At 49.8% G+C, this 13,715-nt stretch overlaps 2 protein-coding genes across 2 annotated transcripts in view; both read right to left on the bottom strand.

Annotated features, from left to right (window-relative positions):
- The window catches only part of LOC136110217 (F-box/WD repeat-containing protein 10-like), a 29,109-nt gene extending 25,987 nt beyond the window's left edge, over window positions 1-3,122 (bottom strand). The window contains exon 1 of the mRNA XM_065853447.2: window positions 2,987-3,122. Within this exon, the coding sequence (XP_065709519.2) occupies window positions 2,987-3,122 (136 nt within the window). The remainder of the gene's footprint in view (window positions 1-2,986) is intronic.
- A 95-nt stretch (window positions 3,123-3,217) lies between these two features.
- Window positions 3,218-13,368, bottom strand: LOC136110215 (F-box/WD repeat-containing protein 10-like). Its single transcript, XM_065853445.2, has 11 exons — window positions 13,161-13,368; window positions 12,932-13,059; window positions 11,825-11,941; window positions 11,189-11,316; window positions 10,083-10,283; window positions 9,011-9,132; window positions 8,516-8,664; window positions 7,447-7,589; window positions 6,591-6,749; window positions 5,415-5,608; window positions 3,218-4,204 (listed from the first exon to the last, which is right to left on the bottom strand). Exons 1-11 carry the CDS (start codon window positions 13,303-13,305, stop codon window positions 3,348-3,350), a joined length of 2,343 nt encoding a protein of 780 aa, XP_065709517.1. The 5' UTR covers window positions 13,306-13,368; the 3' UTR covers window positions 3,218-3,347.
- Between the last annotated feature and the right edge of the window lie 347 nt (window positions 13,369-13,715).

Below are 13,715 nucleotides of genomic sequence, written 5' to 3'. Positions count from 1 at the left end.
TGCGAAACACCCCACTGCTATAGAAATTATTGCATGGATCTAGCAGTGTATCCAGGACTGTTGTCAGTTTTAATCTGTTGTGGCACTCCCAGCATAGCAAAACAGTCGATCCAGTGGGGCTGAACATCTCGACTTTTCTCACTTGTATGTGCAGATGCACAAAACGTACCTGAAAAAGTATCTATAGAAACATGTACGTATTTCAAACGGCCAAAAGATGAAACACGTGTAACATCAGAGTGCCAAACGCCATTAGCTGAGAGTCCGCGAGGGTTAACTCCAAGGGAGGGCGAGCTTGTAATCAGACCTTGACATTCCCTCCAGCGCATCCACGGCACCACTCGGTTTGGTGGAAAAGCAAAACTGAATTCTCTTGGGTGATGCAGAGACCAGGGAAAGCTGCCTGGCTTTAGCTCTCTGCCAAGCACACCTGGGGAACCCTTTGAAATGCTTCAGCCACTTTAGCAGAGAAAAATAACACCCCCACACAGCTGCCAGGCTTTCACTGCTCACGCAGGGACAAAGGACAGCGCGGGGACAGCACAGCTCTCACTCCGGAGCTCGCCGGCTCTGACACCCGTGTCTGTTTAGGACAAATATCAATGGGAAAGATTTCGTGCTCTGGGATTCAGGTCATCTGGAGAACACCAGCAAGGAGAACGACTGCCAAAACCTGCACAACGATGTGACCAGCTCCAGCTCCCCTGGGGAAGGAGGCGGCTGCTGCTTGTCCCAGCCCAGCCACGCCATGGGCGACCCAGAGCAGATGACAGCAAAGCCTCTTTCCAGGCTCTCTTCACTGTGAGACCATGGGGCAGGGTCCCATCCATGGGGGACATGGGAGCACATCCTGCCCGAGCTCTCACGGGCCACTCTGCTGCACAGGGAGCAGAGGAAGGGACAAAGGCGCCTGGGTGGGCAGGTAGCCCCCCAGCGCTGGGTGGTGCAGTGACACAGCGCGGTGACACTTGGTGCAGCCACCATCACCCCAAGTGGCTCATTTTGCCCACCAAGGTGGTTCTGTCTCCAGGATGATTCTCCCCTGTCCTGGGGGGTGGAGGAGAAGCTCCAGTGCTTGGGCCAGAAGCTGCAGTACCTGGAGCAGTGGGCAGCCCACCTGCCCCCTGAGTGCAAGATCCTCGATGAGAGCAATGAGGTACGTGGGGTGTCCATCCCTGCTGGGGTCTTTGGGGACCCGCACCAGGCTCCTCCTGGCGGCCCGTCCCAAGTGAGGAGAATGGCGGTGGCCCCATGTCGAGCGATCCTCGGAACGTGATGGTTTCCTTTGCGGAGAGAGACGGTAGGAGCAGCGATGATGGTAGGAGAGCATAGCGGGGACGCGTCCCACGGCGACTGTCCCTGCCCCTGCCTGTTGGGATTTCTGACCATCCTTGCCTGTCTCTCCCTGTCCCAGCAGAACCCAGCCCATGAGTTCTCTCCAGACCTTGGGGCTGTCTCCAAGGCTTTGAGCACGGGTGGCGCTTTTAGGTGGGGATGTGGGAGCATGAAGGTGGCCGGTGGGGTGGCAAGCATTGGACCACAGAGGGAACAAGAAAAGCTCCGTGGGAACAGGGAGCAGCTCCCCTGCCTGTGTGAGGCCGTGCAGGAGGATGCCCAGGCTCTGGCCACGGCCCGGAAGGTAGCGGGAGGTCCCATCTGCCACATCCCCCTGCCTGGTCCTGGCCCTGCAGAGCCACCTGCTCCGCCAGCCCTCTCCGGGAGCAGACAGCAGTAGGACGTGACCGTCCCCATGCTGACGGGCAGTGCTGGAGTCACCAGTCCTGGAGGGGTTTGAATGATGCAGAGATGAGGTTCTCAGGACATGTGGCAGTGCCAGGGGTGGGTCATGGTTGGACTCAATCTTGAAATGATTCTATGATTATTGAATCAGGGTTATATTATCTACACTTTATGGATGACACAAGTACAACACAAGTGGCACCTGTTTACAGTAGAACTCCACCAAAACTCTCTTGCCAGCTCTCTGGTTTCATCTCCGTGTGTGTGGCCGCATCATGCCCTGCACACACCAGTGTCCCTCTGTCACCTCTGCTCACCCACGGACTGGGTGCACGGAAAGGTCAATTTAATTCAGAAATTAATTGCAAAGATAGTAAAACAAGCTCCTTATAGTTACCTTCATAAGTGATTTCACATACCGTGTATGACATCTTCCCATATGTTAATTTCCTTTCAAGGCATCTCAGATGCCCAGGTCCCAGCTTCGCATCGTGCGCTGAGCTACAGCCGAGGGCAGGACTGGCTCCAGCGCTGCCTTTTCACTCATTTCTGGCTGTTTCTGTTGGCTGCAGCATCTTAGAAGTGCCCGAGCATCCACACCCACGGGGAGATGCTGATTTGTTGGCTACAAATAGGAAGACAGCACTAATCCTTCTCACTTCAGCACAACTGAAAAGTCATCAGTCTTTCTGTGATGTTTTTCCACCAGCCTCCCTTTATTAGATTTTTCCCCAGGGGCTGTGCCAAAGGCTGCGCTGGGATTGAGCCCGATTGCTTTTCAGAAAGTGCCATTCTGTGGCCAAGTGTGAAATCCTTGCTGCTTCCTGTTCTAAAACTGAAGTCAGCAAAGCCACCTCAGACACCATAATCCCTGTAGCACACCACGGATGTGCTGCAGTGAGGCAAATACCCAACCTCTCAGCCTTGCTCATCCCCAGATCTACAACAGTCCTGCTCCCACATCTTCACGGTTCTACATGGACCCTTAGTTTTAATTACCCATTCATTTTTTTCTTTGAGGGACAACTATCATTATTTTTCACTGTGAGGCCTGACTTAATCACAGGGTTTGGAAGTTGAAGATGACGCTCAAATAAATGAAGCAAAAATCACCACCACTCTACTGTAAGGAGAGTTTCCCAGAGTGAAACTGCTGCTTACAGCACCCCCTCATCCACATCGTTATAACAAACATGCCAGACAAAATCAGAGCCAGGACTGCCCTGTGTGCTACACCACTAGTTACCGGCCTCCACGTAGACTTTGCGACACTGATCACCAACCCGTAGGCTCGGTCCACACTTCTTCAGCTTATAAACTCTAATCAATCCACCCAATCTCCAATAAGATTTATTATTATCATTGAGACACCTTGGAGACATGTCGAGCTTTATTAGTGTCTGTATTACCAGCAGGTCTAGCAGGATAAATCCAGGACAGGACTCAGTCCACTCACTGCCTTGGGAAATAGCTGAATACACCAAGAATATCTCTTCAGAAAAAAACATACAGGGGAGACGTCTTTTATACTTAGAAACTACAGGGGTCGTGGCAGCTGGACGCCAGAACCCTCAGATAACGGTTGGTTGTTGGACTGAGGGATCAGCTCAGATAAATGTATTAAAGCCCAGCTCAGGAGCGGGTATCTTCCCCTCCCCAGTGAAAGAGTCCACCGGCAGGCCTTTCGCTTTCCGTAGCCAGGCTTTCCTGCGCGCTCGCTCCCGTTCTTCCGTGAGCTGCTGCTCTGCCTTACACTGAGCTGCAACAGCTGCCTCGCACCGCTCCTTCCATTTTTCCGTCAGAAGCCTGAACCCACCGTTAGGCTGGGAAGGGCCTGCAGCACTCGTGCAAAAAGAGATTTTTCTCCTGGAAACCACTTTGTTTCCCGTTCGTGCAATGGTCGCATGCGTTGGTTTGGTCCTCTCAGCAGCAGCTGTAACGGGATCAACAACCTGAACCCCATCTCCAGGGGGAGGAATGACTTCCCCAGGAGCTTTCTTTTCCTTCAGCAACCCAGAGCAAGTCTTGAGCCGCACAACAGAGGGAGCAGGGATGGAGGACTTCACAGTGGGGCCATGCAAAGAGTTTTTCAGCTTGAGCTGCAGCATTTTGGTTTCAAAGGGCACAGAGATTACCCTTGGGGTCAGAGAATCACTGTGCAATTTGGCACGTTGGAGCTGGGCTGCCTGATCGTTTTTGCGTTGCAGGGAGGGTTTGTGTATTTGTACCTTTTCAGGGTGGTGTTGCTCACTTTCACAGACTTCCCTGACTTCTGCGTGGCGATGAACGGGGTACCTGAGGGCGGCTGCCTTGCGGGCATTCTGCAGCGTGTTGAGCGTTAAGAGGAACTTGTCAACGGACATGGCACCACTTTCACCTCTTCTCTTTCCAAATTGCCAAGTGGATTCTGCCTTGTCAAGATGCGCAGGTACATTGATAGGAGGGCCATGTTGGAGTCTGCTACCTGTTCCCAAAAATACAACACAGCAGGAGTCAAAAATAGTTTTTCTGATCATCATTGCACTCCTATTTGTTTCCTGTTTCTACAAACTGTGCGTCCCTTACCAAGTAGAGCCACATCAGTGAGGTCAACACCCGGTGGCCTTAAAAGCATGAAAACTTTCTCAGTTTCCCTGCAATACACAGTTTGACTGTGGAGCTGGAAGATCTGTGATACGTCCTGCATTAAATAACTGCTGATTAAAAAAAATCACTGTGTTACGATTTAAAAGGTGCCTGCTCATGTCCAATTGCATTTCCCACGGATGGCAGATCCCGAACGCAGGTGTCCTGTGGCTTTCTGGAGTATTTTCTAATAAATCAGAACTGAACCAGCAGCCTGTTTCCCTGCACACCAGCTGTAATAATGTGAATAATACTGATTTCTCTGTTACTGAGCTGGAAAAACGACAGTGCCTGTCTGTATGGGGATATAGCAGAAGATTTGGTGAGGAGCTTAGTTAAATGTAAATACGCTCAAGTGACTTGCACCTGTCTGTAAAAAAGCACACACATCACACTCATTGTTTTACTGACCTTGTGTGCTTGGCGAGCAGAACCTCTGTGTTAGATACCATAGGCCTGTGAGAAACTCCAGGCACCTCATCACTATGGCTGAGATTCCTGCTCTGGTGTGAGAAAGAGCAGGAGGCTGCGCCTGCCTGAAGCCTTGAAGCACAGGTGAGCTCAGCAGCTCAGAGCTCCCAGCAGGGCTGAACTGACCAGCGCCTGCGTCCCTGCCGGTGTCACCTCTGCTGGGAGCTCCCGTGAGGCTTCGGAGATCCCCCGGTAGAGAGGGAACTAAAATGAAGCTCGCTCTTTGCAGCACACCCGTGCCCTCTGGCTCTTCTTGCGACGCCTGCGGATGTGCACACACTGTCTTGGCAAATGTCTCGAATTTATACCAAACCTTTCTAAAAAGGCACAAAAGTTTTGCAAAAGCCTACAAGTGACGGAACCATTGAAACCAACAGCACACCTCCCAGACCGCGCTTTTGAAAAGCACAGAGTCTGTATATTGATTAAGACGAAGGCAGCCATATACTTGCAATTATTTCAAATTCATTTTAGGAAACGCCAGCGTGTTGCAGAGGCCGTTTGTAATATTTTGAGGTGTTCCCCAGCCTTTCAGTGACCGGCAGCGGACCCAGGTTGAAAACAGGAGCGGCCAGCACCTTCTGGTTCCAGAGCCAGGCGGCGCATCCGGTCGTGGTACAGCCTTCGCCAGCTGGGAACCGCGGTTCTGCTCCAAGTCGCCTGCTGCTGGTTGGTCTTCCCCGCCACCTCTCGGGCAGCATCCAAGGTGTAGTCCCAGCTGACGTCCTCAAACTGGAACACCAGCACTACGGCTGGAGAATTTATCACCATCCTGAAGGAGGGAAGGAAAAGCTGTGAAAGCACCAATACCATTAACCCAGGGCTTAGTGCCTGCAGACACTTCAACAGCTCTGCGATGACCTGCACTTGTTTAAGGGAGCAGGAACAATTAACCCCATCGGTGGTGCTGCACATTGTAACCCAACCTCTGTGTGAGCTCTGTGGGGCTCTTTTCATTCAGCTCTATAATAAATTTAGTTGTAAGATGATTAGGATGAAAACTTGCAGCAGTAGAGTGAGCTAGATCAGTGCAATGCCAAAAGAAACTGGAGACACCATATTATGAGGGACATTTAATGGAAATTGGAGGGGTGGAACGGGCCTGGCTGGGATGGAGTTTTCTTCATAGCAGCCCATATTTTGCTGTGGTTCAGAGCTGTGACCAAAACACCAGCATTTTAGCCATTGCTTATGCAGAAGCTGGGAACCACCTTCACTTCAGAGCTGCAGATGTGAGGACACCTGGGAGAACTTTCCACTGTTGGCTTTTACAAAGAGGCAGTAAGGCAGGGAACAGGTAGAGGCTTTGTCAGGCCTTGGCTCCAGTCCCCAACCTGCTAAGAAATTTGGGTGCTCAATTCAACTTTACAGTTGGTCCATAGAATCTTTTAAGCTGGAAAAAACCATTAAGATCATGAAGTCGACCATAAACTCGGCACTGCCGAGTCCACCGCTGAGCCACGGCCTGAGGTGCCACATCTTTAAAATACCTTCGGGGATGGGGACTCCACCGCTTGCCCGGGCAGCCAGTTCCTCTGTGTGTCTTAAGTTGGATAGAAACGGGAAATTGTCAATTGCTGGATGGAGTAAGCAAATCTATTTTTAGCCACTGCTAACAAAACCAAGTTATTAAAGCAGTCAACAAGCAGTAGAGCCCTTTAAAGCTTATTTGTGAGAAGGAAAAATGCTTAATTCCTTCAATTACCAAGTTATCTACCTAGTTTAGTTCAGAGACGACAGCTGCCCTCACCAACCTGTTTTCTGACACATGGACAGAAGAGATGGGGCCCCCGCTGGTATCGGCCGTCAGCACTTTCAGGCAGGTCCCAGTCAGGTAGTTAAATATACGGATGTTCCCGTCAGCGCAGCCGCTGATGACCCGGAGATAGAGGAGCTGCAGAGACACGACTTCCCTGGAAACACAACACGGCAGCGCTGGGACATCCACCGTGCTTTCCCGAGGAGACGCGATCAGCTCCCTCTTTTGTCCTGGAGGAGATGCAGAGCTCTGCCTCCATCAACAGCCTGAATAAAGAAGCTCATGGAGATATTTCAAAGGCCTGGTAGCGAAGTCCTTCATAATCCCTCCCTGCCCAAACCAACCAACCCAGCGCATCCTCAGAGCAGCCACTGTGGCTGTGGCCATCTGCCGTGTTTTGAATTGCATTTTTATGTCCAGGAAAGTAAAAGAAAATAATCTGATGGTACAGTTGTAATGAGGATTAGAAAATAACATAGTACACAGTTGGCAGGGTTCAGCATATAACTTGGCCACCTCTGACATAGACCGTGTCTTCTCTTGACCAGGTAGCATGACACCCTCTTGCATACAGGTTATGATCCTTGGATTATTAGACTATGCCCTGCCATCCCTGTTCGTGAACAAGTGGTTGCAATATTTGCATTTGAGGCTGTTATAGGTCTTAACTGACAAACACTGGTTATGATCACATAGTGCCTGACACTTTTAAAGATGAAGACTGTTGAATGTGGGGATATTTCAGATACTAAGCTTGATAATTGAGGCATTCTGTGTTTCTATAAGGAAGATGTTTTCTTTACAGACTTAGTAGATTGCTGAATACGACTCGAAATGCATCCGATTCCTACTTTGGGTGGTGGAAAGCTATGAGGCATCTGCTCAGCTTTCCCAACATGCTCCATCCCAGGGCGCTCCCATCGGTGCTGCCTGTGACAAGGTGCCACTGGTCAAAGGACAAGCACTTCACTGGGCCTTGGTGCTCCTCTAATGTCTGCAAAGTAAAAGAAATAGGTGTAACCCTCAGTAATCTAGATGTAAATACGCCAAGGTATCCTATGGCATTCCCAATACCAGCCTCATGTACTATATTGTACTTTTATCAGGTATTATTCTAATGTACCAATATACTCTGTGGATAACTGTTGGGTTTATAGTCACCAGAAATATTTCGGGCTCGCTGCTGATAATGAGCTGCTGGTGTGGAATTAACATTAATTTTCCATCTTTATTTATGTGCTCAATAGATGTCACCACACCAAGACCTTTATCATCCATTGAATACTCACCCAGGAGAGAAGAGACCCAATGGCCCTGACTGTAATGAAAGGGACAATCGCAAATGTAGCTCAGCTGGAGCTGGGAAATCCTGCATCTGAGATGCTCTCAATTTGCAGCTAGATTGCTGTCAATTTGCAGATAGAAAGAGCTTCACTCCTCTCAAATGTGGACTAACACTGATTCTGGACACCTGCTAAGGTAATTAGCAGTCTCCAGCCTTGACCTTTAAAATGCAGAGCAGCCATCCAGCTGCTTCAGCTGCATCAACTGTTACCAGTTGTGAAGGTTTCATATTTTAGGCTGACAGGTGAGACCCAACCCCAAGAGCTGTTGGTCAGACCCCAACCTCTTCCCAGGGTCTGAATGTTCCTGCAGGAGCAGAGGTGAACGTTTCTACAGGAATGAAGGGGTCAGGCACAGCACATCAAACCCTGCATTAAAATTGACAGTTGTTTGCAAACAAGTTTTATATTATTTGCTTACAAATAAATCTGTGGTTTCTTTTACCAGTTTAGGCTGCCTTTGGGTTGGGGCTTTTTTTTTTTTTAGAAAATTTTTGGCAAGAACCAAAGGCTGTGATAAACTAGCACAGATTTTTAAACATTTAGCACAAAACGATCCACATAAGAAGAAACTCACTTTGATCAGAGCGCCCGTATCCGCAGCCCAGACTCTGACCAGCCCTCGCTCGCACCCGCTGACAACGCGGGCACCGTCGGTTCTGACCACCCAGACAGCGCTGCTGTGCTGCAGGGTCTGGAGACATCGCCCACTCCTCAGATTCCACACTGTTGGGAGCAAGGGGGAGAAAGGTCACAAATTAATAGTAAAGAAACCTCTGGCAAAGCTGCAAGCTGATACCATTTTCCCCGAGAGCTGGTGTGGCCTTAGAGCCACAAAACCTTTAAAAGTGAATAAAAGCAGAAGTAACGAGAATTTATGCAGTGACACAGAGACCTTGCATGTGCACGTGGCCACAGCTTCGGCTGCTCTGGAATCAAAATGGGATGCTAAACTCCACCCTCCAATCGATGCCCTTGCTCTATTCAGACGCTGCCCGTGTCACCCGTCACACCTCCAGCACTCTGCCCATCTCGCTACTCCCGGCCTTTGTCTGGAAGCTCCTGGTCTCACCTTTTACCATCCCATCCCTGGCTCCCGACACGAGCTGCTCTTCGTGTAAATCCAAGCAGGTGACTGTCCCACGGTGACCATCGAAGACTTTCACACAAGCACCACTGTAGATATTCCAGCACCTACAAAGGACCAACCAAAACAGGAATACAGCGATTAACTTAATTGATGGCTTATTCATTTTATTATTTCCTACTTAACAGGCCCAGCGTTTCTCCTCTACACACTAGGCTAAAGCCAGGAGTCATTCCACTAAGGTGTCAGAGTATTTGGAATGATCAAGTCAGGATTAGTAGTAATTTTTTACCAATATCATTTGTTCTACCTGCAGACTACCTGGAAACACATGTCTAGATTCCACCTTAGGCACAGCTACCTCCAATTAACCTTAAAATGTAGAGCTTTGCAGATAAAATTGTTTCTTTAGTGGCTGGTGTCAATGTGATTCCTGTTGGCCTCGGAGAACACCAGCACCTGTTCAGACGAACATTTTGGAGCAGGGAAGAGCAGGGGGGTCAGAGCCTGAGTCACTGTAAACTCTTTCCCTTTTTAAGTGCTGCCTTTCATGAATTTCTGGTATTGCTGTGCCAGAGCCAGACAGCCTGCTGTTCAGCTTTTACCCCTCCTTGTGATACTCTCGAGATGTAGAGATGAATAACACGGAAGAGCTGAGCATCTCCTTGTCTGAGGGGGCAGTGTCTGCAAAGGAGCAGCTGTGCAGCGGGTACCAGGCTGTTAAACCTGCTCAGCCAAACTGTCACAGATAGACCCAGCCTTGCTGAACTCAGTGCTGACCTTAGCAAGGCCAGAATCTCACAGCAAGTGCCTATGGGAAACATCTGGTGTTTTGAGGCACTTTAGGAAGACCTGTGCGTCACCAGGTGAAACCGGAAAAGAGAAGCTGTCCTATGTGAGTGGGGGTTGTTTCCTTATCTACTGTCCTTTCCTCGTTACTATAACGAAAGTGAGGGAAGGAAGATTCCGAAGATGGGCTGGAAGGACTAAAGATGAATGTTTTCCTGGATATTCCAAGAGGCTGGTAATCCCGTGGCACGGTCCCTGTGCTGCTCACCTGATGCTGAGATCAAAGCCTGTGCTGAGGACCAAGCCTTTGTTCTCATCGAGGAGCAGAGCTTTGCTCCCAGCACTACCAGAGAGCAGAGGCGGCACTTCTTTCGTCCCCGGCATGCCAAGGAACCGCACTTTTCGGCTTGCAGAGCCAACGGCTACCAGGTCACCACCACTGTAGTGGATTATTCTGCTCTGGTCTGATCTGGATAAGAAACAGCGACTGAGATGAGCTTTAGCCAGGTGACAAGGTACAACATGTCTAAGGTTGTGACAGGGATTTCTCTGATGCTTAATGGTCTTCACTGAGCAACCTGACACACAACACACTTAAATGGGTGAATCCTTTGCAGGGCACCACAGCCAAGGTCCCTAATTCTGCATATTCAAGATTGTGTCTGGAGAATAAGCTCAATAGGTGCTGGAGCAAGTTGAGAGAAGGGAACAGAGCTGGTGAGGGGCTGGAACACAAGTGTGATGGGAGCGGCTGAGGGACCTGGGGGGTTCAGCTGGAGAACAGGAGCTGAGGGGAGACCTTCTGATCTCTGAACTGCCTGAAAGGAGCTTGGAGCCAGGGGGGTCGGGCTCTGCTCCCCAGGAACAAGCGCCAGGAGCAGAGGAAACGGCCTCAAGTTGCATCAGGGGAGGTTGAGGTTGGATGTGGGGAACAATTTCTTCCCCAAAGGGCTGTGGGGCATTGGAACAGGCTGCCCAGGGCAGTGCTGGAGTCACCATCCCTGGAGGGCTGGACAAACGGACATGAGGTTCTCAGGGACATGGGTCAGTGCTAGGGGTGGGTTATGGTTGGACTCCATGATCTTGAGGGTCTTTTCCAATCAACACAATTCTGTAATTCTAAAACAGGGAGAGTGCTCTGTATCCTTTTGTGATACACTGGGGATCACCAACCCTTAAGTCTTTAAAAATTCCCCTGCTATCTTTATTAAAAACTGGATTTGACACTGAGGATTTTTCAACACTGATGCTGAGGGACTCTCCCCTCCAGCCACACATTCCCACAGAAGGACCGCAGGGAACAGAACGGGTTTGCAGGAGCTGCTGTTGGGCCCTACAGGGTTAGTGCAGAGAGCAGCCAGGCAATCTACTCACTGGTCCATGAGGACACGAACACTGTAGGAGCCACAGAAGACATTTCTCTCTTCTAGTTGGATTGTGTCGGTTTTCAGATCGCGATAGGCTTCCTGCAGATTGTCTTTCTCCTCCCGTCTTTCTCCTCTCTGTCCAAAGAGAAATAGGGAAAAGTAACTCATGGAGGGAGGAAGGTAGCATTATTCCACAGTATTAAACATCAAGGCTTGGTCCCTACTATAGTGATGAGACCAGAGACAGTATGTGTTGGTAAGGAACACCCAGAGTGCAGGAGCTTCCTGCTTGGTGCAGAAACAAGGGTTGTTCCTTGGCAAAAATGCAAGGCCTGACATGTGCAGCCTTGATTTCTGGGGAAAATGCTGTGCCCTTGGGATGCTGCCCGACCCTGCTCGCAGCCCTGGCCCCAAGGCTACGCCTGCGAGATGCATTAGGACAAGGCAGGATTTAGGGATGCAGGCTCCTGCTCGTGACAGAAGGTGCTGAGCAAGCTCTGGTCCTTAGGAGTTGCTCACGATGGTACAAACCAGAAGAGCAAAGCAACTCCAAATTCACTGTCACATCTTCCAAGATGTGTCCTCCTTCTTCCTCAAATGCTGAAATGCAGGGTCCATGGAAGGCAAACACCTTTCAACATACCTGCGGTTTACTTTCACAGTCATGGCCTTCAATGACATCCCCCTCTTCGTTTAACACTGGAACTGTCACATCGACTCTTTTGGCATAGGTTGGAACTGCTCTTCTGGGGCACAACCCCTGGAATGAACCGGCAGAGGCACCACAGTCACCGCAGAGCCCGAGCACACAGAGGACGCTGCTCACGGGTGGTGCTCCAGCATCTCCATGGGACGCTGAAGCCACACGCAAATCTGAACTGCACACACTGGTTTACTGTTCCTTAAGAGACCTGACTTGCATTTACCACCTTGTTGCTATATGACTTGACTTGTTGTGAAAAATCATTGCCCTTTCTTTTTTTCCTCCAAAATCCAGTCTTGAGCTTCTAAGAGCCTCCAAAACTTTTCCATTTCAACAGAAAAAAGTTTGAAAGTGCATCTCATCTCTGGTGAGCGCTCACTTGGTTCAGAATCCAAACCCACTGAGATGAGAGGCTCTCAAAACATCTTCAGCAATATCTAAGTTTCATATGTAATGCGCAAAGCCTGACATGAAACAGCCTTTAAATGCTGGCCCAGAGCTGAGATTTCAATGCTCTCTTCACAAATCAAAGCACACAAAGATCTCCTACTTTCTCTCTTTGGGGATTTACCTTTACACTTAGCTTGCTCTATGGCAAGTCTGTCCTAAGCAGGACAGGCATTTCCTAGCAGTTCTGCTTTACTGTGTCCCAACCGCCAGCTGTGACTTCTCACAAAGTCATCTCATCTTTCCATCTTCCTTGGTGGAGCAAATAAAGCTCAGGGAGCTGTTGCAGGTCTGCCAAATTGTCACCAGCTCCTGGAAATACAGCACTTGCATTCCTGACCAAACCCTGTTTTCTTTGTTACAAGAGTGTTTTGATCCATTTTTAGAGTCGCAGGCTCCCTGAAGGTCAGTAAAGGCTCTTACGTTGTGCTTACTGGTGATAGTATGAACATCTAACCTGGCTTAACTCTGCAGATGGAAGAACAGGACAAAGGTGGGAGGTGGCCTCTAGTAAAAGCATTTCCATCTAAGGGTTTGGGCAGTAGCAGAAAAACCCTCTTTTTAAAGCACATCATCATGGCAGAAGCCCAGACATCATACCTGCAAATATAGGATACTCTCCTGGATTGTTTTTTGACATTCACGTTCCTTATTGACTTCTTCAACCAGATGAGCCCAGAATCTATTCACAGACGCACATGCTTCGAGGGATTTTTCATCCAAAAGTCCTGAGGAATTAAAAGGACAGAATGGTCAACCAAGATCCACACTACAGGCCATCCATGGCCCTCGGGGGAAACCACCCTTGGAAAAACGAGGGCAGCTTTACCAAAGATGTACAGGAACAGGTGAGATGGCAGGCAGCTAATTAAGTTCTTGCACCCAAAGACATTAGAGGGTGACCGGTGGGCGGCAGGACCCACAGCCTCATCTCGACCAGTTAAGGGGCACAGCAGGCGAGTTCTCCTCTGCATCAGGACCCTCCCGGGGTAGGCACTTGATGCCGTGGGGCCAGCAGCTCACTGCTGGTGGGTGACCACCTAGGAAACAGAGGAATTGACAGTTTTGTAAGCACTTGAGCTTCAGTGGCTATTAATGATGCTGTTGTTAGCAGTGCACCGCAAGAGCTGGTTGATTTTCCTTAAACCCTTCAGTATTGTACTGTTGAAAGGAAAACACTGGACACTCAGTGCCTTGCAGGACAATTCAACCCAGCAAGGCTGGGGGGCAGAGGTGTGTGGGATGACAACTCTTCCCACTCCCCTTTGTCCCGAGGAGCAGGCAGGGGCTCCCGAACAGCCCGGAATCCCAGTTCTAGTCTGCAAACAAAAGCTCCCTCCCCAGAGGAGGGAGGGCTGTGTGCTGCTCCTCCCCACCGCCGGCC

The sequence above is a fragment of the Patagioenas fasciata genome, chromosome 19 (assembly GCF_037038585.1).
Source record: "Patagioenas fasciata isolate bPatFas1 chromosome 19, bPatFas1.hap1, whole genome shotgun sequence".
Classification (NCBI taxonomy): Eukaryota; Metazoa; Chordata; class Aves; order Columbiformes; family Columbidae; genus Patagioenas; species Patagioenas fasciata.
Note: the sequence above shows the minus strand (reverse complement) of the source record. Positions and strands in the feature narration are given on the sequence as shown.